The sequence below is a fragment of the Dipteris shenzhenensis genome, chromosome 17 (genome assembly GCF_047967505.1).
Source record: "Dipteris shenzhenensis isolate YYH24624 ecotype China chromosome 17, Dip_SZ_1.0, whole genome shotgun sequence".
NCBI classification, from domain to species: domain Eukaryota; kingdom Viridiplantae; phylum Streptophyta; class Polypodiopsida; order Gleicheniales; family Dipteridaceae; genus Dipteris; species Dipteris shenzhenensis.
Genome location: NC_141612.1, coordinates 18,824,675 through 18,851,613, shown reverse-complemented (window position 1 = coordinate 18,851,613; position 26,939 = coordinate 18,824,675). Strand labels below are relative to the sequence as shown.

At 43.5% G+C, this 26,939-nt stretch overlaps 1 protein-coding gene across 6 annotated transcripts in view; it reads right to left on the bottom strand.

Annotated features, from left to right (window-relative positions):
• LOC147891802 (calcineurin B-like protein 3) overlaps positions 1-26,728 on the bottom strand; it is a 207,927-nt gene extending 181,199 nt beyond the window's left edge. For 4 of the 6 annotated variants that reach the window (XR_015542472.1, XR_015542473.1, XM_087388485.1 and 1 more), the window contains exons 1-4: positions 26,594-26,728; positions 24,977-25,131; positions 24,672-24,754; positions 5,286-5,345 (exon numbers count right to left, since the gene is read on the bottom strand). Coding sequence is in view for 4 of the 6 variants with exons in the window: in XM_087388485.1 (XP_087244611.1) it covers positions 5,286-5,345; positions 24,672-24,754; positions 24,977-25,100 (267 nt within the window). In the remaining 2 variants the exon portion in view is untranslated. The other 2 variants (XM_087388486.1, XM_087388487.1) reach the window with 2 other exon arrangements.
• Between the last annotated feature and the right edge of the window lie 211 nt (positions 26,729-26,939).

The following is a 26,939-nucleotide window of genomic DNA, read 5'->3' as shown; positions in this document are numbered from 1 at the left end:
AGAATAGTTAGAGAACTGAAATGAAAGCTTGGAATGCACACAACAAATTCATAAAATCGTTTCAAAGCGAGAGGAAACGAACCAGAGAGAAGGAAGAGGATGCAAGCGATAGGTAGAGGCGATAAGACACCAAAATTCTTCAAAAGGTGCGTGCAATGCCAGAAGGAACAAAATGGAATGCGACAAGGCTGGGATGGAGAAACGAAATTCAATGCAACTCGAGCAAGAAGTACGATTGAAGTGATTGGTGAGGATCGAGGAAGGTGAAGATGATAGCAAAAACTGCTACTGATGCATAGAAAACAGGCAAAAAAGAAAAAGATGAAAGATGAAGAAGAAAAGGAGATGATATCTCATTTTGATAGCTATGGCCCTAATTCCATGCACTCTATCCCCTCTGCTGCTTCTTCATGCTTCCCGCCACGCTATAGCCCTGTAGCATCGAGGCCCCTTCACCTTCTCGCCCTTATCTTACCTCCCTCAACTTCATGTTCTCTTGGATCCCTTGTTCCTACCCTTCCAAAGAGCATTCGTCGACCTTTCGCCCCTTCATTAGGTGTGCTCCCCTAGCAATGGTCGAGTCAAATTTTCTTGCATGCTTTCTATAGAGCCTGATCAATGGTTGGATAGTTTGAGCTGTGGAGTGATATTTGTAGTATGAAAGTGGTCTAAAAGTTTTCGTTTCAATGGCTTATAGCCCAAGAAGAAGGAATAACCGCCCAGGATGCCGATAGTGGTGCCGAAATAGCAATGGGTTCCATGACATCCTAGGAGAGGTCCCATAAGGTGAGGCGGAAGAAAAGGGCAGCTTGGAAAGTGAGGTAGCCAAGGCCAAACCATAGGATGATCTGAGCATGTTTGTGAGTGAGTTTGTCAATCTCTTGTTTTTCGTGTTGGAGGTGAGACAGTTAGGCAACAAAAAATGCTCAAGACATGTTCAGGCCAGAACATGTGCCAACTGATTTGAAGAACACTTGGGATCTTTATAGAGACATTCCTACCTCTTTTTCCAGCACTTTGCACTATATAATACAGTTTTGTTCTACGTAGTTGCACCATCAAGATGTTCTTACATAGCAGGCTAGAGATTCGCCTCATCACTTCTTCTTGCTACAGGCTATTACGTGAATTCTCTACTATGCAAGTTAGTTTGGCTTGCTTCAAATCCCTTCATGTCGGCTTGCTTTGCTCCTCTCTGTTGTTCGCTTCATGAATTGGATCATATCCTCATGAAGTTTGTCGTGATCCTTTATGTACCCTTTCTAAGGTAATCATGAATGGGTCTTCCAGCAAAGTGTAAACGATGAAGCAATGCTGATTGCAGCATGTTGATGGTCCAACGCAGAGACAGAAGTCACTAGCAGTCCAAGGAATACTCAACGTGCTCAAAGCTTATGTCCAATCGCCCTGTCCAATCGCCCTCTGTTAGGTTTGTAGTATACACGTCCTCTGTAGCTGCAAGCAGAAACGAGGTGCCATCCAGATCTAAGTTTGACAAATCTCCGTGGATGTTTGTGGAATTTGGCAAGTAGGCTCTTTGAATTTCTAAGTGTACTACTCACTCCTTTATCGATTCAGCAAAATGCTATTTGTTGAATGCAAAATCCTATTTGCAAAACAAAGTGCTATGTGTGAAGTACTATCTATAGAATGCAATGTGCAATGTACTCAATTAAAACATGCAGTCTACCCAAGGAAGGGCATGTTCCTTGGTCTTATAATTTTTGGAGAGGAAGCATGCCAACTCTCCCCCAACACAAATGTGAGGTTCTGTGATAAGTGCAAAGTGCTATGTATCAAATATAAAGTGCTATATATGAAATGCAATATGTTGAAGGCAATGTGCTAAGCACAACGTGCAATCCACCCAAGGAAGGGCACGTTCCTTGGTCTTATAATTTTTGGAGAGGAAGCGTGTTCCATTTATTTTTCAAGTCTCTTGAACTCTACAAGAGTTGCTCATCTTCCCAAAGTAGTCTCTACTACCCATGCATACTTGTTTGTGAAAGACCACACAGTTAGAGAAAATCTTCCTACTGATGCCAACGATAAGGGTAGTCTCCACATACTCTACGTTTGCAAACCTAAGGGAAGAAACCTGCATGCTTACATGGGTTAAGAACCGAAAAACCTCAACAAAAACCTTTGCTACTATCAATCAAGTAACAGCGAAAAACAGATCTTGTAAGCTCTCCAAGGTCTCTCAAAAATCCTCAAGGAAAAGGCCTGCACATCATTTGCCGTGACCATACATCAGTAGTGGTAAATCCTTACACTATGGATTACCATTCCACTAGTGTAAAATCAGAGAAATGCTTACCTCAATAACAAACTTGAATTAACAAGTTATAACTACTGTTTAACTTTGCATATAAGCTGATGCTATCTAAGCATGCTAACTAATGCTAATTGAGCACATAAGCTGATGCTAACCAAGCATAATACCTGACGCTTATTGAGCATATAAACTCGATGCTAACCAACCATATGACTGATGCTTCGCACACATATACTCTGATACTAACCAAGTATAGTAACTTGCTTACTGACCATGCGGCATGGTAACTGATGCGAACCGTGCACATAGGCTGCTGCTAAACTGGGCATATGAATTGATGTGTACATAACTCATGCTAACTTAGCATTCTTACTGATCTTCTGACTGATGTTAACTGTGCACATAGCTAATGCTAACCGAGCATTCTAACTGTGCACGTAACTGATGCTAATTGAGCATTCTAATTGGTCCTATTTGTGCTTTGATGCTACTTGAGCAGACGAACTGATATTAGCTGTGCATATAGCTGAGGCTTGCATGATAACTGATCACAATAGCTGACTGGAACTGGGTGGAAACCAAGCACAACTAAGCACCATAGTTAACTGTAACTGCAACTGGCAGGAACTGAGCAAAATTTGCTCCAAATCTCGCTCGAGAAAGGTTCTTCAAAATCTTGACTGCAGCTACTTCAAGAAGGAAGAGAGCGAAAGCGTGAGAGCAGCTCAAGAGTGCAACTCCAGGACTGTAGTCATGGCAAAGAAGTGGCGGCTGAGAAGCCTCTGTAGGGACTCAGTAGGAATCTCCCTGGTAGCAAACTAGAGGATGTCTGCTTAGTCAGGCATAGAAACCACAGATGATGAATCTTTACAGATGGCATTCCAGGCAGCACCCATCTACTAGAGCAAACTAGAGGCTGGCTGTTTAGCCAAGCATAGAAACCACAGATGATGAATCTTTAGAGATGGCATTCCGTGTGCAGGTGAGAAGGGAAGGGTTGAAGCAACACCCGTGTCTACTAGAGCATCGAGTAGGCATGGCAAAAGAAACATGGAGATGAGGGGTTTCATGCCACTTGGCAGCCCAGATGCAGAGAAAAAGGCATGTAGTTAATCACGTGGCCATGGATTTAAATACTGATTGGAAAAGCAAAGACATCACTTGCAGAGAAAGATGAGTTGGGATTCTGTGAATGGACTTGTGAAAGAACCGAAATGGCTGCAGCTGAGATGAAACTGAGATCCTTGCCGCTACTCCCAGATTCAAAGCGGAAGATTCAGCGTGAAGTGACAATTGGGCATATCTACAAGATGGAGATGCTGACAACAAAGTGTCTCCCTGCCAGGTTTGTGCATCTATCCCCACTTTATCATCAATGTCTAAACCACAACTTGCACTAAGGGGAGATACCTTTTCTTTGTAAGAGATGAATTGGCTAAAAAGAAAAAATACGAGAGTTCTATGATATATTGCATGACTACCATTGATAAAGAGATGCCATTTCTTGAGACTTTTAAAGGCCATCATCACACATGCTCTTGAGTTGATACAGCCCCAACACCCCTACCACATGCATCAGCCTCTATGATGAAGGCTGTAATTTCTAGATGATGCTTCATAGTATAATCTCCGTCTTTGATTTGATAGAATCGCCGCAATCAGGTCATGAAAGTATTTAAGATTGCTAGACCCACTTTTTGCAAGTTCTCTTTCCTTTCCATAATCTAGAGACCATTCTTGGGAATTGGAGTACTAAAGCAAGCTAAAATGAGATAAGGTCTAGGACAACTTTGTAGCATACCCTTAGAAAGAGGGGATTACAAGGAACTATTGCCTTGTACAATCGCTGTGCTCAAGTTCATAAAAAGCAGCTCACATACATGACAAAAATCTCCCCTCCTGTTGGATTTCCACTGACACGTGTGGATGGTGGAAGTTGCATCCCATTGAAGTTTACTTCTTGCTAAAAGCACAAAGTGATCAATGTGCAAGTTCTTCAAAAGACAAGCTTGGTTTAACTGAAGAAGAGGTGCACACCATCAAGGATAATGTTTGCTCTAATCCAAGAAAACCGTGATTAAAGGCTTCAGATTTCAACTACGCTCACTTATTCTTCATACTAAGGAAGCATTGGCAACAAGAGAATAGGTTTGTAAACACTTGCTTGATATACTTAACTATGTGACATGTAAAGAATAGCTCTTACAGCCACCATGGACTGACTCGAAAACATCAGATCGCAACTACTACAGGGAAGCTGGCCTACCTCCCACATTCAATCACAGCCCAGATGCAAATGAAAAATTCAATTCTTAACCTCTTCTCATTAGCATTCCTTAACAGGCAAGTATTTAGGAAACTATATGCCCTGACAGAAAAATACTTTTCTAGATAGAGAGCCCCATCTTGCTAAGAGACCCTCTCACATTTGCCATGTCAAATATCGTCTTTCAGCATTACAGCAGGTTGGGGGCCTATAAGAGCTCCTCGTGCATGCTGCTGGGCATTGTCCCAGCCCATCTGCCCACTACAAGGGCTCATGGCTGGGCACGTACTAGGGTCTAAGGTTAGTCTTATGTACTGGCCTGGGTGGCCCATGAGGCTGCCCTAAAACAAACCTGAGAAGGATTGTCTGTTGCTGCCCACATGGAGGCCTCTTTCAATCCCTCCCTACTACAGGTCTGACTCCCCCTTGTTCTCCTTGTATGGGGGCACACAGGTGGGGAGTTGACCCCTACATTTCAATAAATATGCTTTCAAAGGCACTAACAGCCATGGCAATTTACATCTTTGATTTTACAAACTTACATTTCAATCTCATAATTTGGTTTAAAACAGAAATTATACTCGGTAAACCATTTAACAACCTCATTTTCAAATTCAACTATACACCTTGTATAAATCACTATCAAACCATCTCACATACACATATAAACCTATCATTAAGAATGCTACTTGAATCCTTGAGCTAATGTATGGAACTGGTCCTTGATAGATGAATACTCACTCGATCCGCAAATAAGCTTTCCTTCTTATTAGATTTGAATAACGCTAATTGAAACTCCTCCTATGCACAACATGAAAGACACAAGTTAGAGGTTGCTGCCTTAGTTGGGGTACGCACACAGAATTCGCTGCTTCAGTTAGGGTTCACACATAAACTTTGCTGATGCGTTACAAAACACAATATCCCAAAACAGCACTATACCACAAAATACTTTGTACAAATCTTCCAATCCCTTGATATCGTAGTCACACAAACAATTGTAAACTGTATCTCATTTATTGGCCGCATCTCATGCAAACCATTATTGTGACCAGCAAACTCAGGAAACCCATGTATAATAGATCCACCTCATTCAAAACCACAGCTGCTCACTATCAAAAGAATGCCCCCTCTGCATTTTCAGAAAATCTTTGATGCTATACAATAACAAAACATCAACTCATGATACTCCCAGATGGAAAAAAAGACTTGCATGCATTGTTCCGGTCAATTTTTTAGGATGAAATAACATCCCAGCAAAAAAACAAAATTTTCCAAAAGTTAAGTCCTTGCCATGCGCAACACAAAGGGGCCCAAAAAATGCAGGCTTTCATATCCCAATCAGATTTGTATTGATTTTGTTGATGCCTTCCTCATTTACACAAGTGTAAACAAGAATATATGTATTTGGTTGCATCAAAAAATGCACATAGCTAAATGTCATGGGCACAATGTGGCCATAAGTGGACCCCTCAAAGGATCATTGTGGCCATGATGGGATCAAAGTGGACCCTTCAGAAGTTGACTGTATTAGGGCGTGGCCGCAGCCAAATAATTGAAAGGCTTGAGCCTTGCCTCTTTCCCTGCATCCACATTAAGAAAATATGTCTTAAGATATTCTAGGATGACTTCTGTAACATTGTTGCACTTTAGGACAGGTGGCCGCTTAGGACCAACTCCATGCCTTGAATATAAGCACAAGAAATACCTTCCCCCCACCAGCTCATCAATCAAAGCCCTAAGGAAATAAATCTGTAGGTGGGTGCACTGCAGGTTGGGCCATCTGTAACAGAGGGTTACTTTTTACTTAGGCTAAAAGTTAGTAGAAAGGCCTTTATTGGCTTGTAAGTGTTTTCTTCTTTTTTTAGGGGATACCATAAGTTGCCACGTGACATCCTAGGAGGTAATCCCATAAGCAATACTGCTTTGTACTGCCCTGGGCCATACCTATATAAGGGCTCTAGTTGTACTTGGCAATTCATTCATGACTTGTACTTCATCACTGAAATAGAATATACAGCAAGAGTTCAACACTCAGCTGAATTCTAAAAAGGATTGACTTCCTCCTGTCCTTGTGCAGTCCCTCACAAGTCCCTGTTGAAGATCCAGCCCATGATCTTCCTCTCCTACCCTTTTCCTAAACATCAGGTACTACACTACTTAACTCTCCTGCAAATTCTACTAAACTTAGTAGTGTTTACTGTTAGTTAGGAGCAGTCCTGTTGCATTGGTATCAGAGCACTTTTCGTGGGAATTTGTGGGAAATTCTTTGTCCAATCACTTTGAAATTTGGAGCATCTACTCTTGAGCCTAGGGCCTACCTCTCTGCAAAAATTCAGCGCCAGAAGTGCTCTCTGTTGTGAGCTGCCACATGGCAAGCTCTGAGAAACCCTGATTTTCGAAGTGCTCAGAATTTGGGGCTTCTTGCGTCAGTGGAAAGCCCTTGCTTCCCTGATCATTTCTATGTGTGAGAATCCTAAAATGGTGGAGTATTTAGTCAACATTGAAGTGAATTTTCTCTTTGGTGCAAGAGACTGAAGAAAGCGACGATCTGCTGTTTTCCTGCACCAAACTAAGGCGTTCTTGGCTTGATCTGTTCGCACTAATCTCATAAGGCTGCTCCCTAAGTCTGGTGGTGATCCGAGACTATTTGGAGGAGTTATGAGCTATTTCGACTGGCTGGCATGGAGGAACTGCTACGAACTTCAGATGCATAGCTCCATTTTGGGTCAGCTTTAGTGCAGATGGTCGCCTAGATCCATGAATGCAACTGACAAAGTGTGATAGTGATCTGGTTTTATTACTGAGAATTTCAAAATTCAGTTCATGGTTGTTAAGACACTCGTGTCTTATGATAAGACACTTAAGACACTTAAGACACGTGTCTTACCTTAAGACACCTTAAGACACTCTTGTGTTTTTTTTTTTTTTTTTGGGTGGGTGGGGAGTAACAACACACATTGAGTTTGACTTAGCCATGCTATCATTGATGGTGACTTTGGATCTAGCGGTGGCAGTGACCTCATAGATTCAGATTAGGATGAATCTTTAGAGATTTGAGTCTTGAGAGTCGAAAGCTTCCTTTCAATTATACAGTTTTCATTCATGTCACATGTGACAAGATTCAATTATTAGTTTAAACCTTTAAGTACTCAAAACTTGCGAGCTCTTCAGCCGTGAGTCTTAACTTTAACTTTTAAGACTTGAGTGACAAGTCTTGACTCTTAACTACATTGTACAAGTGCATTGTTTCTTCTTGCATTATTTAAGTGTAGCTTATTGTACTTCTAGAATCTAGCAGCTAGCTATGCTAGCAAGTTGTACATTTGTATACTTATACATATATTAATTAAATATTTATTATTATAACCACAATGACGTGTCTTACGTGTCTTATCTTTAAGACACTTTAGACACTCGTGTCTGAAGCGTGTCTAACGTGTCGTGTCTTAACGTGTCTTACAACCATGATTCAGTTTTGCAACAGCTAGCGCAGTATTTTCATTTGCCAAAAGTCTAGCAATTTCTCACCATCCAAGTGTAATGTTACGAATTTCTACTCCTGATTGGCTCTTTGGTTCAGTCTTGGCATAAGGATCACCTAATCAAGTGGGAAATTCCAGATCTCATACACACACCTCGCCCCACCACTTGCACGTTGTTCACCAGAGGGGGAGTCAAGGACGCGACATTGAAACTACACAATGGCTGAGCTAAGGATCACGAGGGGCTATGAACTGAGTTTATCGCATATGGGATCGACACGTTAGCCCCGATCCTAGCAAAGCTATTCAATGACGCTGTTTGCCTTGGCTTCCCTCGCACCTGGACACTCAACACCATCACCGCAATCCACAAGGCAGGGGATCCCATGGACCCGAGTAACTACAGGACTATCATGATTGGACATGTGATGTCCAAGATCTATGCAGCTGTATTGGATGCGTCGGTCAGCCTGTTCGCAGAGATGAGAGGGCTCAGAGCAGAGGGTTAGGCCGGTTTCAGGCAAGACCATGGGACTATGGATCACATACTCACACTCAGGAGTGTCATTGAGGAGGCCAGATCACGGAAGGAGAGGTTATCTTGTTGCTTTGTGGATTTCCGCAAAGCCTTTGACATAGTACCTCGAGCTCGTCTCATCACACGCCTACAGACACTGGGATTTGATCAAGAGATCATTTGGACAGTCATGGCACTGTATGAGAGAGTCATCATCGGGATTCTTCTTAATGCAGATGATGTGGCACTCTTGTCGTCCACACCCGAGGGGCTCCAGCGACACCTGGATGCACTGCAGGCTTTTTGTTTATCCCATGATTTGGAGGTCAACCTTGGCAAGACCAAGGTCATGATCTTTAACACCTCTCGAGCAAACATGCGACGAAAGCAGTTTACTTTTACTTTTGGTGGGTCACCAGTTGAGATCGTATCCTCATACACTTACTTGGAAGTCATCTTCTCCGGCCCGATCTTCACGCTGAGACCAGCGATGCAGGCTAGACTGAGCAAGGGATACGCCTCACTGGCTCGACTAGAGAGACAATGCTTCCACTCCCACTTCCAGGACCCTCGGACCAAGGCTCTTCTCTTCGACTCCTTGGTCCGACCAACCGTTATGTATGGCTGCCCTTATTGGGGGCCTGACATGTCAGAGATAGAGTGGACACAGGTGGAGCACCTGCAGATCCTCATGCTCTCACGGATGATCCGAGGGAAACCGTCTGTACCACATGACATCATTCAGGCCGAGTTTGGTGCTTCTCCACTCCAGCTAGATGCAGCCTTTCAGACCATTATATATCTACACCGGGTTAGATCATATGGGGATTGCACATCAGGGAGACAGAGGTTGCCATGGTTGGCTCTCGATTCCTCCATGAGGTTGGCAGCAGAGGGAGACGAGCAATGCTGGTATGCACGGAGAACTCACAGATGGTTTGTGAGACTAGGGTTCCACATCGATAGGATACCTCCTTTTCAGTACAGTTTAGATGCCCCTCCGGTACTCCCACCCACCATCCTGATCGGGCCACACACCAACTACGTCATTCGAGAGGATCTCCTGCAGCTACACACCTTTAGGACCTAGTTGCAGCCAGGGAGCTTCCAGTGAAGCTGAATTTCTACAGAGATTACTATCTTCGTATTTCGGAGGAAAGATTCATTACACCACCGGGGTACACTGAGCTTCATATGCCTCACTCACTACGGATCTCCATCAGACAGTTTCGGGTATCATCACACTGCCTCCGCATAGAGAGCGGTAGAGCAGCCCAGTGTACTACGAGATCCAAGGTCGCTACCACTGCCTCTTCAGAGATAGCTCCGGGCTCCTTTCCAGATTCCTCGCCTACCCAGATCAGAGATGCCTCGCGGCCTTCATTCACGAGGGGGTCCGACACAGAGAGTACTTACTCAGGCGACAGGGCTTGACCACATCATCAGACACCTCTCAAAGCAGGATTACAGAGTTCTTCCCATCGAGTGACATTGATCGTTCAGTCTCTAGCCGCAGATGTGACAGAGATCCCAACCCGACGACCACAACACGACACACGAGACATCGAGGGGACACATAGATCACTCTGAGGGACCTCCCGTCATTGTTTAGACCCGGGATACGTCCCTCGGGAGTCACGGTGGCTCTGGTCTTGCGTCGAGCCTCGTCCAGGAGACCGAGAAGCACAACACCCCTTGACGGGCACTAGTGTCCCATCACCGGCTATGCACCAGCAGCTAGGGCGACATGACATACAGAGGATTCTGCTCTGCTCCAGTCCTTTTCTTTTCATTGTTACATCCAGATGTATTTGATTTGATTATGTATGATCAGACTTAGGATTCAGCATGGGTGATGATGCTCGTTTCAGTAGCTCCACCCTTACTGTGATTTGTATCAGGTTTTCTTTCAGTCTCATAGACCCATCGGTCTTCCGAAGACTCTAATAAAATTTCTTTCTTTCTCTGAAAGTTGACCTGCGAAATTAGGGCAAGACTAGCAAGTTGGGCTTTTGGTACTGATTCTTGATTAGGGCTTAAGACAGTGCATATGATGATGATGATCATCCTATACATGTAACTCAACCGGTTGGTTTTATGGCTTCTGCCCGAAAGACCTATCACTCTAGTGGAGTTACAGCTCATATGGATAAGGATTCAGCACATGGTAAGACTCCTAATAATAACAGTTCAACAGCTGAAGAGTTGTGTCAAAAATTCCATGAATATAAGTTGCTACCAGTAGACCTTAGGGCAGCAATGACATTCCAGCAATATATACAAACAGTTAAATCTATTGAACCAAAAGGACTTGTTCATCAAGACAAAGATATGAAAGACAAGATTATACTTCCTAAGTTCAAAGGTGATTCTACCTCTCCTGAGGAATTGGAGCAATGGCTCAGCAAGATGGATGATTACTTCCTTATATCCAAAGGGTGATCAAGGTAAAATCAGATTTGCTGTTCTTTATCTGGAAGATTATGCCCACTCTTGGTGAGGCATCTACAGCAAGAAGGGTTAACTTTTAATGCTTGGGATGAATTCAAGGCTGAAATGCTTAAAACTTTTATATCTCCTTTTAGTAGGGATCAATATATTTGTAAGTGGTATGATCTTACTCAGCAAGGATCAGTGAAAAATTATATCAAACAGTTTTGGAAATTGGCTTTGTTTGTTCATGGTATTGATGAAAGAGTTAGAATGCTCAAGTTCATCCATGGTCTGCACCCTAGTATTGCTTCAGATGTTGCAGCTCAAAAGCCCAATTCTCTTAAAGAGGCCATGCAGTTGGCAGAGCTTTATGAACCCAAATACAATGGGAAGGAGAAGACTTTGGGTATTGGTCCCCTTGGAACTAAGCCTATGGTCAAAGGGGTTTCCAATGATGAAAGCAAACTTCTTGCACCTGCTACAACTTCTTCTATTTCTAGGTTCCCCACAGTGTATGGCAGTGGCATGGGACAACCTAAGGCTTACAAGGCTACAGATGTAAAGTCATCCTTTAAACCCACTCCAAAGGATGATCTGAGTGATAAAAGAAACAAGTTGGTTAAGCAGTTATCTCAAGCAATTATTGATGACAGGAAGAAGAATTTGTGCTACCTTTGTGGTGAGAAGTGGACCCCTGAACATAGGAATGTGTGCAAAGCAAAAACGGGAGTAAAGTTGAGCTTGATTCTAGAGATTGATGTGGATTTATCTCCTAATACTTCTGCAGCAGAATCTGAATTTCATGAATATCAGGACTGTGTGAATGAAGGCCTTGATGATGATGAGGATCATAGTTCCAAAAAGGGGACCACCTTTCCCTTTGATCCAGGTGGGTTATCCATGTTTGACACCATGCTTATGGATGATAGTTTACCAAGGTGCTCAAATAGATCTAGACAATGGAACATTGAAGTTGTTGAATTGCGAAAATGTACAAAACATTGTATGTCATTATGAGGATGAGATCATAAATTTTGATGGAAATGACGCTGTTGATGATGATGAAGTGTATTGGGATACACAATTAGTTGTGTACAGCATATCTCTTGATGTTTTTATGGGATGCAAGGGCTCTCAAACCCTTAGGTTAAAAGGAACAATCAATAACAGACAAGTCCACATTTTGGTTGATAGTGGGAGCACTCATATTGCATTAATGCAAAGACACTTCAAACAGTGAGGTTATGCCCATCCACTTTGGATCATGGGATCAATGTTGAGGTGGCTAATGGTTAGCATTCCCACAGTAAGCAATATTGTCAGGCTGCTCAAGTGCAACTTTCTCAAGACTATACTTTTCATGGAGATCTATTTGTCTTGGAAATGGGACCTATTGACATTGTCCTTGGTTGTGAATGGTTGAGAACCTTGGGAGAATTCTCTATGGACCTTAACAGACTGTATATGAAGTTTATGCATGAAGGTAAGCACATCACTTTGATGGGTTACCAATCTCCTAAATTGTCCTTAATTTATGCAATAAGAATGGCTAGAGACCTCAAAAGTGTTTGTGGAGTCTACGCTATTCAGTTGACCAAGTCTCAAGAGGGTAATGGGTTGTTGGTGGAGGATAAAGACATGCAGTCCCTATTACAGCAATACTCTGATGTATTTGCTGATCTTCCCAACATCTCCCTCCCATGAGAGATGTGGATCATGCAATTGTGTTGGAGCCAGGATCTAAGCCAATCAACAAAGCTCCATACAGACTTTCTAGAGCTGAAAGGGAAGAGGTGGCAAGGCAAATAAAGGAACTCCTTGACAAGGGATTTATTACACACAGTCAGTCACCCTTTGCCTCTCCTATGTTATTGGTTATGAAAAAGGATGGCTAATTTAGAATGTGTATTGATTACAGGGATTTGAACAAAATGACAGTAAAGAATAGGTTTCCTATCCCTAGAATTGATGATCTACTGGATGAGCTAAGAGGGGCAAAGTACTTCACAAAGATTGACTTAAGGTCACGCTATCATCGAATAAGGATGAAGGAGGGAGATGAACCTGCCTTCAGGACAGAAAGAGTCACCATGGGCCCCAGATAAGCTTTGCACGTCTGAGTTTTTAAGATTTGAGATTATTAGCTTCGCTTAGCACTCAACAAGGGGTCTTAGCGAGCCCTTTGCTTCAGCCCACAATGGCATGTATGAGTTACTTTATTGCTTGCACTTTATCTCATAGGACCGCGAGGCCTCTCGAAGACGTTAATACAACTCTCTCTCTCTCTCTCTCTGGTCCTTTCCACTGCCTCACCGGCAGCATTAGGATCTTTTGTTATCCGCCTCTTTTTGTACCGTCAAGAACTTGAAAATTCTTGACCCCTCCACACCGGAGGAGACTTTTCTTGTACACCGTTCGGGTCCCATGGGTCGTTTTCGGCCCCCCGTGGACGATAATAATTTCTACTTCTACTTCTACTTCTACTTCTCTCTCTCTCTCTCTCTCTCTCTTCATTGATTGTTCCTTCTCTAGACACATCCAGTTCCCCCCATGGGGGGCATAATTCTTTGATTTCCTACACTTTTTTATCCTTCCATAGATGTTAATAAATCTCTCTCTCTCTCTCCATAGCGCGCCCCCTGCCACCGCAGGAGACAGCCTGGCAAACATAGATACGTGAGCTCTTTGCATCACATCAAAGGGCCATCAGGGAGCCGGGTTATATAGAGCCTGCACATGTACTTGGAGCTCTGGTTCTGAGCAGTACTTGATTGCTATTTTCTACTATTTTTTGCATTTTTAGCACTTAGCACTCAGCAAGGGCCTTAGTGAACCCTTTACTTCAGCCCACGGTGGCTTGTATTGGTTACATATATTTTGTACCTTGTCTCATAGACCCGCGAGGTCTCCTGAAGACGTTAATACACCTCTCTCTCTCTCTCTCTCACACACACACACACACACACACACACACACACACATCCATCTTAGCGAGCTGCCGTAACATAAGTATTCTCTCCAAGGTCCATTAATCTCACATCTCCTTTTGTCAAAGATCATAAGATTTGGTAACCAATACTAGTAAGTGGACGCAACCTCATTCACACACCATCGGTCTATGTGTGCTCTTGTGTGACTATTTGTTTTGGTGATGCTTATGTGCTGTTAATTTATTGATTGTAGAGCTAGACAAAGCTGAGGACTAAAACTCTGTATGTACATTAGTAATCATTCTTTGTGCAACACCATCGAGCTATTCTCTCAACTTCAGTGCTATCCAAGGACTCCCCAATCTTGAGGGGAGATGCCTGCACAATGGTGACTATTTCCAAACATCGATAACAGCACAGCCTTGTACCATTATTGTAGTGAAAGTCAGAGAGTTCACAGATGAGGGAAGGCGGCTCAAGGCAAACGGACTCCAGGGCACGAGGATAGATCCAATAAAAGGTTGCAAAGGAGCACCTAGGCTCTCCCTTCTTATAACTCCAGGTTCCACATCTCACACCAAGCAGAGGGTTGGTATGCATTCTCAAATGGCAGTGGGTCTTTTTCTCTCGTAGAAGTACTTCCCAACTTGTGGGACACTAATGCTAGTAACAGTATGCCAGGGGTCCACCCCAAATGCTAAACCCTGACAAACTAATATCTGTCTGAAAAATAAACAAAACATGTGCATATATTCTGGTGATTATGCTAAATCGAGGAATTGAAATTACAAAATAGAGCAATTACCAAACAAGTAGATACACTTTGAGAAGACTCATGATAGACATGCTACTGAAATCACCATTAAAAGTAAGAAAACATACCGATCCTGATGTTGACTTTGAAAGCACCTTGCCACCACAGCTAAGTCCAATAGGATCAGTATCACTGATAGGTCAAAATTGTGTCACAGGTGCTAACAGCACAAAGGCACTCAACGAGCTCATGGATACACATGGGATACGTAAGTACTCATCATACTGTAGGCCATCTTCTCGTGGTTCTAGTGATGCCCTATAGGCCATGGTATGTGCCTTGTAGGCATAAGTGTAGGCACTTATAGTGTTAGTGCCTTCTAGGCCACATAGGACACTTAGTCCTAGGTCTAGGTACAAGTACTTTGTACTTGTGTGTTTTCAAGTTATCTAAGTTTTTTGACGTGACTACCTATCCGTCTTGTACCTGCACTCTCTCTCTCTCTTCGTTTCGGACCTTCAGTGGTATCAGAGCAGGTATTGCTCTTGTCTTCCAGCTCAAGTCAGCCCCCGAGTCTCCCATTGCTCATTGGGAGTCTGCTGCACTGCTGGTTGTCACATTTCCAGCCTGTTCGAGGCTCTTTAGCTGCAGTCCAAGATCCAGGCGTCCAGCTTCCCAAACCAAAGGTGTAACTGCATTCCCTTCCATACAGTCGTACGGAAGGTCTGGTACCTGTAGCCGTACTGCACGTCGCCGTACCTGCGTGTCACATCGCCGTACTGTACGTCCGTGTACGTCTGTACTGCACGTCGCCGTACCTGCGCGTCGCATCGCCGTACTGCACGTCCGTGCACATCCGTACCTGCATCGTCGTACCTTCAATGGTATCTGCATCACCGTATCTTTAGTGGTAGATTCGCCGTACAACGGTACCTGCGCCGTACAACCGTACCTACACAGGAACTTTTCAGTACAAAGAAACTTTGTTGTGCAACTGTACCTGTGCAGAAACTTCTCTGTACAACTGTACCTGCGTAGAAACTCCGTACAAGGTACCTGCACCGTACATGTTCCGTACAAGGTACATGTTTTTGTACGATCTTCCGTACATTTATACCTACAGATCAGTCGTCAACAGCTTGTACCAGCTTTCGGTACACATGTACATGTAGAACAGCTGATAGTACAGCTTGTACTTGCTCTGGGTATTCCATACAGTTTCACACGTGTGACTCTACCTACAGTCATCTACAAACATTTGCAGTTTTGGGGCTTCTGCAGAACATTGGCAAATTTGGGGCTTTCAGTTCCTCTCACCTCCTTTGATTGCAAATTCTTGTTTAGATTACAGTACATTGGGTCAGATTGCAGGACATTAAGTTACATTTGCAGGACATTGAGTTAGATTTGCATACACTGGGTCACATTTGCAAAAATTTCAGCAAAATTTGGGGCTTTTCTGCATTTGCCCTCTTTTTGCCCTATTTGCCCTCAATTTGGGGCTTTTGCCAAATTTGCTGTTTTTGCAGTGAACATTGCCTGTCACAGTCACATTTGGGTCAGATCTGCATTTGCCCTTTGATTTGGATCAGAAATTTGCAGATATTTGCTATCATTTTTGGGACAGCCAACTTTTTTTGCAGTGATAGCCTTGAGGCTTTTGGGTTTTCAGGTCTTTTTCAGGGTATCACAGTTGCTATGGCTGGGAACAATCAAGATTTATTTGGAGTTCTTCGTGAAGATGATAAGTTGGATGGCACCAACTATCCGATGTGGTCTTATCTCATGAAACATATTCTTGTTGCAAAGCATTTGTGGAATATTGTTTCTGGGGCTGATCTGAGGCCAGCCAATGCTACAATGGTTGTTTCTACTGCTGGTTCTTCTGCAGGGGGTATTCCTTCTGATGCCTCATCTTCTAGCACTCCTGTTGCTGCTCTTCCAACTCAAGAACAGTCAAGATGGGATGCAAGAGATGCAAATGCACATTCATGCATTGCTTTATCATGCAAGAGAATCATTATTCCACACATCCGGTCTTGCAGGACAGCAAAGGATGCTTGGGATAAATTGGCTTCTCTCTATCAGATACGCAATGAAGCTCGTGTTGCATATTTGAGAAGGCAATTACAGGAAGTGAATATGAATGAAGGTGAGTCAATGGATTCATATTTGACAAAGGTCAAGGACCTCATGGAACAGCTTGCCAACATTGATGAGGTGGTGCCAAATTCACAGCTTGTCAGTACCACATTGAATGGACTGCCAGATACATATCAAGGGTTTGCTACAACCCTTCGATTAGTGGCCATGGGTAATCCAGACAACTATTCTTTTGACCAGCTAGTTACTTTGCTTTTGCAGGAAGAGCAAAGTAGAGCTAACAGACAAGCCATTATTCCTGATCATTCATTTGCTTCACAGCAGACAGGCCACCAAGAGAGGGGCATAGAGGCCACATGTGCGACAGAGAGCCCCTAGAGTACACTCTATTGAGGTCCAACCGCAGCTGCAATTCTTCCCATGCATCTAAAATACAGCAGATAAGGGAAAGAAGAAAAGATGCGTCGCAAGCCTGGACATGACATTTTAGAATGTAGGAAGCGCATTGCTTCGGAGAAAAAGAAAGCAGGATTGATAGTTAATGCCTCACATGCTATTGAATCCCATGAGCCAGCAGATGCTTCACATGCACATGCTCTTCAGGATGATTGGGCATGGGCTGTCCATTGCTCATTTGATCCCTCCAAAGCTGATGCACTCTTTACTGCTAATGATGCTCAGTCCTGGTACTTTGATAGTGGTGCTTCCAAGCATGTCACATCTTGCAGACAGTTGTTTCATTCTCTAGCTGATGCACCTCGAGGGGGGACTGTTACATGTGCTAATAATGCTTCATATGAGATCCATTTCCAGCCATCCTGTCACTCTGACAAATGTTCTTTTTGTGCCTGGCATTGAAGTCAACGTGATTTCAATTTTAGCAATTGCTACTTCAGGTTTCAGAGTAATTTTTGATGGCTACAGATGCCTAGTATATGATCTTCGTGATGACAATGCCATAGTTCTCACTCGCACTTTGCAAAAAGGGCTTTATCACCTTGATCATCATCCAGCTGCACTTTCTATTGAAGCATTGGCTATTTCAGATTCACAGCTTGCTGAAACTCATCTTTGGCATGAGAGAATGGGCCATCTCAATTATAGAGCTCTTGCAAAGCTACATTCACAGCAGATGGCAAATGATGTACCTCAGACTCACACAGTTTCCAAACATGTGTGTGAGGGTTGTCTTTTGGGTAAGATGCATCGATTTCCTTTTCAAAAGAATTGTCCAAAACTCTCACAAAGGAAATTGCAGCTAGTACACAGTGATGTCTGTGGCCCAATGAGGACAAATGCCATTGGGGGGTATAAGTATTTCATGACTCTCATTGATGATTTCACAAGATATTGTTGGGTATATCCTTTGAAGGCCAAATCTGAAGTTTTCTTATGCTTTCACAGATGGCTGAATATGGTTGAGAATGAATCAGGAAACAAGCTTGTCACCCTCAACACAGATAGGGGGGGTGAGTATATGTCAAAGGAGTTTGATGCATTTCTATCCTCACGGGGCATTATTCACTCATGCACTACTCCTTACACTCCTCAGCAGAATACTATTTCTGAAAGGAAAAACAGGTCCACAATGGAGATGGCCAGATGCATGCTTAAGGCCAAGTCTTTGCCCAATAAATTTTGGCTTGATGCAGTAATGTGTGCCAACTATGTGCTGAATAGATCACCTACACGGGCATTAAAGACTATTACACCTTATGAAGCATGGAAAGGCAGGAATCCTTCACTTTCACACATGAAAGCTTTTGGGTCTCTTGCATATGTTCATGTACCATCTCAGCTGAGACATAAGCTTGATGACAAGGCAATCAAATGCATATTCATTGGTTACAGCCAGGAGAGCAGAGGGTATCGGTTATATCAACCAAATACTGGGAAGATTATTGTCAGTAGAGATGTGATCTTTGCTGAACATTCAGCTTCTCCTCTTGTGGATTGCAAAGCAAAGCCAGATGTTGACATGTTTGATGCCTTTGAATCTTGGTTACCTCTGCCATCATCAGAGGAGGATTTTGAGCAGCAACATGAGCCTCCTGCAGGCCCTCCACTAAGCAATAATCAGCCCCAACCTCATGCTGATTTGCAGGTTTCTCTTCTGGCACAAAATGATCCCATTACTCATGATGCAGTCATTGAAGAAAGAGCTGTCAATAGACAGCAAAGGCAAGTTCCCAGATGGCTTCTTGATACATTGAGAGACAGCAAACAAGATCAGCCTTTTGCTGCCCGGACAAGATCAGGAAATAGACAGCATGGTCACTTTCTTGAGTTTGCACTCCTTGCTACAGCTTGCAATGAAGAGCCTTTGTGCCATAAAAATGCTTTTGACAGCAAAGAGTGGATGGATGCAATGAAATCTGAGTTACAATCTATTGCCAAAAATGACACATGGGAATTAGTAGATCTCCCACCTGGCAAGCATGCCATTGGAACTCGGTGGGTCTACAAATTAAAAAGGAAATCTGATGGCAGCATAGATCGATACAAAGCCCGTCTTGTTGCAAAAGGGTATGCCCAACAACAAGGCATTGACTTTGAGGAGACATTTGCTCCCACATCCAGGATTACTACCATTCGATGTGTCATTGCCATTGCAGCCCATCATCATTGGCAAGTGCACCAACTTGACATCAAGACTGCTTTTCTTCATGGGGATCTGCAGGAAGAAGTCTATGTCACACAACCTCCTGGCTTTGAGGTTGTTAATTCTGAAAGTAAGGTATGCCGGCTTAGAAAAGCTCTTTATGGATTGAAGCAGGCACCCAGGGCATGGTATGCCAAAATTCATGCACACTTACTATCCCTTGGTTTTCAGAATAGCCCCACAGAACCCACTCTTTATGTCCGTGGGAGTGGATCTGATTTTTTAGTACTGATTTTATATGTGGATGATATGCTTATCACGGGCCCAGATACTCAGCAAATTGCAGCTTTCAAAGCTGATTTGCAGCAGATTTTTGACATGTCAGACATGGGACGGCTTCATTATTATTTGGGCATTCAGTTTGCTCATGTTGAGGGGGGTATCATGATGTCTCAGTCCAAGTATATTGGACAGCTCCTTGATCGTTTTCAATTTGAGGATTGCAAGCCAATCTCTACTCCAGTGGACCCTGGCTTCAAATTCTCAGCTCATGATGGGAGCCCACCATGTGATATCACTCTTTATCAGCAGACTGTTGGATGCCTTATTTATTTATGTCACACCAGACCTGACTTGTAGTATGCAGTATCTCAGCTCAGCAGATTCATGCACATGCCCAGTTCACAGCATTGGCAGGCAGTGAAGAGAGTCTTCAGATATCTCAGAGGCACTCATGATTTAGCCCTCTTCTACGGTGATCAGGGTTCACTTACCATGCATGCTTACACGCATAGTGACTGGGCAGGATGTTCCGACACCAGAGTGTCACATACTGGCAATTGTTTTTTGCTTGGCAATTCAAGTATTTCTTGGCTCAGCAAGAAGCAACCGACAGTTGCCACGTCTAGTTGTGAGGCTGAGTACAGGGCAGCTTTCACCGCTACAGTAGAGTGTGTTTGGCTTCGACAGTTACTTACAGATCTTGGTATTTGCCAGACATCCTCCACTATTGTCTACACTGACAGCCAGAGTGCTTTGGCCATTGCGCGTAACCCAGTGTTTCATGCGCGTACCAAGCATATTGAAGTTCACTATCATTATGTTCGGGAGCGGTTGTCAGCAGGAGACGTAGAGTTGTCCTATCTTCCCACAGAGGACAACATCGCAGATATGTTTACAAAGGCACTTACTCGTCCCAAGTTCGAAGTCTTCCGACAGGCTTTACACTTGGTTCCCTTTGTTACATGATCTGACATTCCTTGTACATTCATAGGTGGCTATATCCTTTTGGATGAACATGTGCCACCATGACCAGAAACTACCAGGTATTCTGAGACGTTTCCAGAGTACTTCAGCTCATCCCATGGAGGGGGGTTTGAGAAGACTCATGATAGACATGCTACTGAAATCACCATTAAAGTAAGAAAATATACCGATCCTGATGTTGACTTTGAAATCACCTTGCCACCACAGCTAAGTCCAATAGGATCAGTATCACTGATAGGTCAAAATTGTGTCACAGGTGCTAACAGCACAAAGGCACTCAACGAGCTCATGGATACACATGGGATACGTAAGTACTCATCATATTGTAGGCCATCTTCTCGTGATTCTAGTGATGCCCTATAGGCCATGGTATGTGCCTTGTAGGCATAAGTGTAGGCACTTATAGTGTTAGTGCCTTCTAGGCCACATAGGACACTTAGTCCTATGTGACACCTAGGACACTTAGTCCTAGGTCTAGGTACAAGTACTTTGTACTTGTGTGTTCTCAAGTTATCTAAGTTTTTTGACGTGACTACCTATCCATCTTGTACCTGCACTCTCTCTCTCTCTCTTCGTTTCGGACCTTCACATACACTTACCACATCAGCTGGGTACTTTGATTCCAACTGCACTGGAGATTGGATCCAGACAATTTGACTTCAGCATTCAGTAGCTTACAAGAGCAAGAGACATTGATGGTCCATGGTCCTTCAACAAAGCTAGGAGTGATATCATCATCCTCATCATCATGTGATTCTATTGAGTTTGTAGATTGTGGATGACATGGTGATGATTTTGGAGGACTCGATGTTTCATGTTCAGATGGAGCCCATGGACATCCATGCCACTTCATCACAAAGCTGTGCCAAGACAAGCAAAATGAGCAGTTTTCTGTATGAAAGCGGTGAGCATCTTCCATGTGTGCACAACAGATCTTCCCATAAATCCAATGGATCACCTTATTCAGCACCCACATCCAGTCATTGAAAAGAGGAGTTAGAATTGGAGCAATGCCTACCTGTGAGCTCCTATATGAGGAGGCAGGCTTGTATCCAAGCAGTCGATATGGGGCTCCATTTAGGAGCCCTTTGGGGCTATTTATCAGCCCTCATGAGACATGAGCTCTTGGCACTTTACAGGCAGGCGTTGGCCTGCACATAGGATAGATTAGGACCTAGCGGAGGGCATCTACAGGTCAGGTATGAAATTACATCTTGTCAGCAGTCTGGTGCAAGGATAGTCCGGGCTGCTAAGTCAGCCACATTTTGGTGCTGGTTGGCCAGTTTCTGGAGAGAGGCAGACAACCCTCCCTCCCTATTATAGGAGAGCTCTCTATCCTCACTTCCCACTGAAGCCCTTTGGCAAGGCACGCAGGAGGAGAGGAGTTATTGACTATATGTTACAAAGTTCCCAATAGAGATATGCATCCACTTTTTGGTGAATTTGTTTAGTTTTGAATACGTTGAAATTCCTGGGCTTGTTGTCTTCCACATTGCACTTTTTCAAAAGGTCCATTGGATATTACTTTTCTCCATCTGGTCTATCTATGCACTGCCTTGTAACAAGAAAATGCCATCAGGTCTTTGCCACACTTCTGTGCCCAAGCACTAATGCAACATTAGGTGCCCACACGAAGGGCAGATGCCCAATTTGGTGGATTGTCAAATTTGCTTAGCCTTGAGTTCATTTTCGAAGGAGTTTCCATGGGCTTGTTGTTCTCCATATTGAAGGGTCAAAAGTTCCATTGCATATCTGCTTTGTTCGCAAAGAGAATGCTATTAGGCCTTAGCCACACCTCTACCCCAATCAATAATGCATCGAACCAAATATCTACATAATATCAGACTCGCTTTCATCCACCAATGATTCATTGCTGCCGGTTATGATCACATACACCAAACCATTTGATGTTTCAACAGTACAAATTTGGATCTGCATTGTTGCATCCTCACTAGGACTAAACACAGTACAAACACAATCAGCAAAAAGAAGCATCCTGGTTAAATATAGCCAACTGGCCTTTTGCTAGTGTCTAGTCCCACATTGGTCTGCTTCCCTTAATCCCAGGGTTCCCTAACCCTGCTGGATTAAGTCCACTAATCCGACAATACCCTGCTGGATTAAGTCCACTAAACTTCATCACATCGACAATACCTTTCATAGAAAGTGCTGATATCATCAATCCATGAATATCAGCCTCTTGTTGATTGTTTGAGACATCGTAAGTGAAGTGAATGACCAGTTCAGTCTCAGTTCATCTGTGTTTTCTTCGTTGATGAACTTCTTGGTATTTGTGGTCATGCATGATGCACTTGTGTATCACCTCTGGTGTTCTAATGGTGCCTTCTTGGGTTAATGTAAAGACGCACTTTCCCTTTAGGCTACAATATTTTTGGCTATACAACATAGGCTTCCTCTCCCAATAATCATTAAGGAATCCCAGCAATCTAGCTCCGAAGTTAATATCGAAAGCATGATGGTGTTCGCGCTTCTTTTAAGACAAAAGGAGGGAGAGAATAAAAGTTCCAATAGATGCAAATCATAAGCTGCTGTTTCAGCATTTAGGAAAAGAGAAGGCAGCATATAATGCTCCCACAAAACATTGGGTTGCTTTCACTAAGTATGAGCTGTGAGTTAGAAATTGTGCTTTAACTCAGTTTGCTATCGTTTTTTAAATCATTGAATGCATCTTAGCAAACTTGCACCTTATCAGAAAAGCCATTATATGGTGGCAGGTGGGGGCAAGACTGTTCAAAAATGAGCACAAGATACCCAGAGTTTCACCAATTAAGCTTGTTATGATTCAAGATACATATTCTCCCTTCAATAGTTCACGGCAAGAAGTCGTCTGAAATTCCTGATGGTTCCAGGGCAGAGGTGGCCATACAGGTAAAAAGAGAGAAACAATAATCACCTTCTAGAGTAAGGTGCTGCTTTCAAGTGTTGTGACGTGAATGCACCCAATGACACGATAACTACGACTCCCTGGTGCCTATATGAGTTGATAGCACAGCCTGTTGCTATAGTGAAAGAGGGCTTGTCCATGCTGGTGTCAGTAGGGGGGGGAGCTTGTTCTCCAGGTGTCTTTGGGGACTTGATCCTCCGTAAGTTCTGAGCTGATTCAACGGCATAATCATATTGTACCATGTCCAATCCACTGGATGCCTCGGAGGAGGAACACTTGTCTAAATATCAAGGACCCAAAGACACCTTGTTAACGGGCTACAGCCCCTCCCAATATCAGCATGGACAACCCCATGTCTTTTGGCACATTAGATTCTCAAATCTTGAGGCAGTGTAGTTTTTACCATATTTTAATGATCTGAAAGACTGTTTTTAGAAATAAATTTAAAATAGTTACGATATCTTTACATCATGTGAAAATTACCATCAACTCAGAGAAGAAAAACAAGACATGTACTTCGTTAAGAAAATTTAGATTCTCTATAAATGACAAGAAACTACCACGGACTTGTAAGATTCCTTTTTTCTTTTTTGCACTCTTGAAACAAAAACGGCAAGATAAGTGGAGTTTAAATCATATATGAATGCCTCCATAAGGGCTGTCATCTGGAGGAACATTTGAGCCATAATCTTGAATCTATCCTCAAACTTGGAATCCCATAAGGGTCCAGTTTTTCGGGTTTGCACTCAGTCGATCACATTTGTAATACAGCAGTGGGCATCTCGGACCAATATGCTGTTGTGTGCTTGCATCCTTCTCTTCATCCATTCACTCCAATTTTTTAAGTTCTGCAAGCTTCTGTTGCATGATCAGCTTACTGTGATGCCAGGTAAAAGACCTAGTTTACACACGGTTTGCAATAGCATCTCTTAAAATTCAGCCTCAAGTTTTTACTAAAAGAATATACGGCATCCACTGATGAGAATAAAAGAACAACAATCATCCTTAGAAAAATAAATATGAGTATCCATCCCATTTGTCCCAAGAAACCACTACTAGCTCGCATTAGAGACTAAGCCCTAAGTAAAATAATCAGGGAAAGTGATCTTTTAGAGTTTGAATTAGCAACAACCTTGTTGATCACACCATCATCAATGACAGCACTACTGATCTTCTTAAACAGCTCATATAGGGCCTCCACTTCACTTACGCTGACTGCAGATAACAAAACATGCAGATTTTCTACCGTGAAATTCAAAGAGCTTGACATCTTTCAAAGCCATAGAACGGCCGCATTAGATTTCCATAGAGACAACTTTTGGCAGGGGACAGAACTATTTTCAAAACGAAGGGATTCTTGCACCCGTGTCTAATAAAAACTATTTAAGAGAATTGAATAGCAAAACTTATGGCAGCTTCATAAATTCATAGGCTTACAAACGGTTTCACTGGCGATAAGTTCTGGATCTTCTATTCTACTCTGGCGCATGAATCCTTTGGAATCCAGACAGCCCAAAAGGGAAGCCAGTACATTTTTGACTCCCTCAAGACAGTGCAACATGATATTGTCAGGCCTTCAGCACACTCCATACCTGGTGACACGTTCAATTTCAAATTTAACTTATGCAAACATCTCAAGTAAGCAACAGCAGAATTAGAGTGTAAGGTAGCAGTCATAAAATTGTCAGCTTCCAAATCAGTCGTGTTGACGAAATGACCTTACGAGACGATGGATATGGAAAAGCATTGAACTGTGCCACAAATTCATACCGAACGTGGGTAAAGCGTCAACCCCAATTACTGTTGAAAGAAAAGCACCAGCTACGCGCGTCTAGACTATGGAGGAGCCGATGGGAGGAAAGGCAGCGGGCAAGTTTAACGCGGCATATAATGCTTTGCATACCACGCAGTAATGCCGTTACTTCGCTAGCAGCAGCAAAGGCCTACAAAATCGGATGAGCAATGCTAATTCACGCTGGGGCATTCGCAAATCCAAGCTAGGTTGCGCCCCTACTATTCTACCGAGCATGGCTTCCCAAATATAGCCCGCAGGGTCAGGGTGGCTGATACCGTTAATGCGCAGCTGTGTACATGGCATACCGCCCAGCTGGCGAACACCTTTGGGGGGGGCAGGGGGAAGTTGGAGGTGTCAAGAGGCAACGTGAGAGGGACACAAATAATGCAGGAAGTTGATGAGTGAAGGGAAAGACGTTCGGAGAAAGGACTCTGCTGCAGAGTTTGAGACGGATGCGGCGTCTAGACAACAACACTAGTCGCGAGGACCGCGGAGTCACGAGAGTTCGCAGATGCTGCTTCCTGCACATGTATTCTCTGCACTTTGCCAGACGCGGTATATTCTCTGCACTTTGCCAGACACGGAAGAGCTTTTAGAGAACCTCGCATCTCAATTTCTACCTACGCATCTGAATTTCTACCTTCGCTTTTTCACACGTCCTTCCAAAAGCCATAAATTCGACCCTAAGAATCCAAACAAACGACGTCAATTTTGAGTCCTCGTCATAGAAAGTCGCAGAATCCGAATCATCGGCATCATTCTGGAGTCTGAACTTCCGGAAACCGGAATCCCAAACTCGTCGATCTATGGAACAAACGGCATCAATTTTATTACGGAATCGAAATCAAGCCTGAACTTTCGGAATCCCGAATCCCGAACTCGCGTCTTTTTTGACGTTCTAGTCTCTAGAGTCTTATTAGCTTGTGATTCCACAGCTCTCTGCGGAGCAACCTCCGCCTTCAAAACTCGCGCACCAGAAAAGTTTCACGGCGTTCGTGCTCAGGACCTTTCAACCAAAATCTTATAAAGCTCCGAAAGTGTCCGTTTCTTCGCGCAGCAATTGGAAGAAGCAAAACGGCTGGGTAGGCTGCCCCTCCCTCTCACAGCGCCATTCAAGGCTTTCATGCGCTCATAATCGATGGTTTCTTCTATCGAGTCACAAGCCGTTTTCGCCAACAGAGCTGATGCTGATGCACCTCTGATTCAGAACTGGAAAGCGACCAAAAGAAGAATGGAATTGTACAGGGGAGAATTTCTACCTGAGGCGATTCCTGTAACAATGGCAGTGGCGTTGATGGCAGCGAAGAATCGAAAACGAAAGCATCGATGAAGATGGAAGAGAAGCTCGGAAGCTTTTTGAGGTTGATGACGAAGAAGACGATGGAAGTATCAAGATTCCCAAAAAAGAACTTATAACCTATCACTCCCTCCTATGTTGTCCTATCATTCTAGATTCCTTATGCTTGGGTCTCTTGGTGGGTGGGGTGTCCATTATTGGTCTCGTGGTGGGGTCGATCATCAGTCTGCTAGTTTATTTCACTAGCGTCTGATAGCGGCGGTCATCCGCCTGCTAGTTTATGTCACCGGCGTGTGATAGCGGCGATC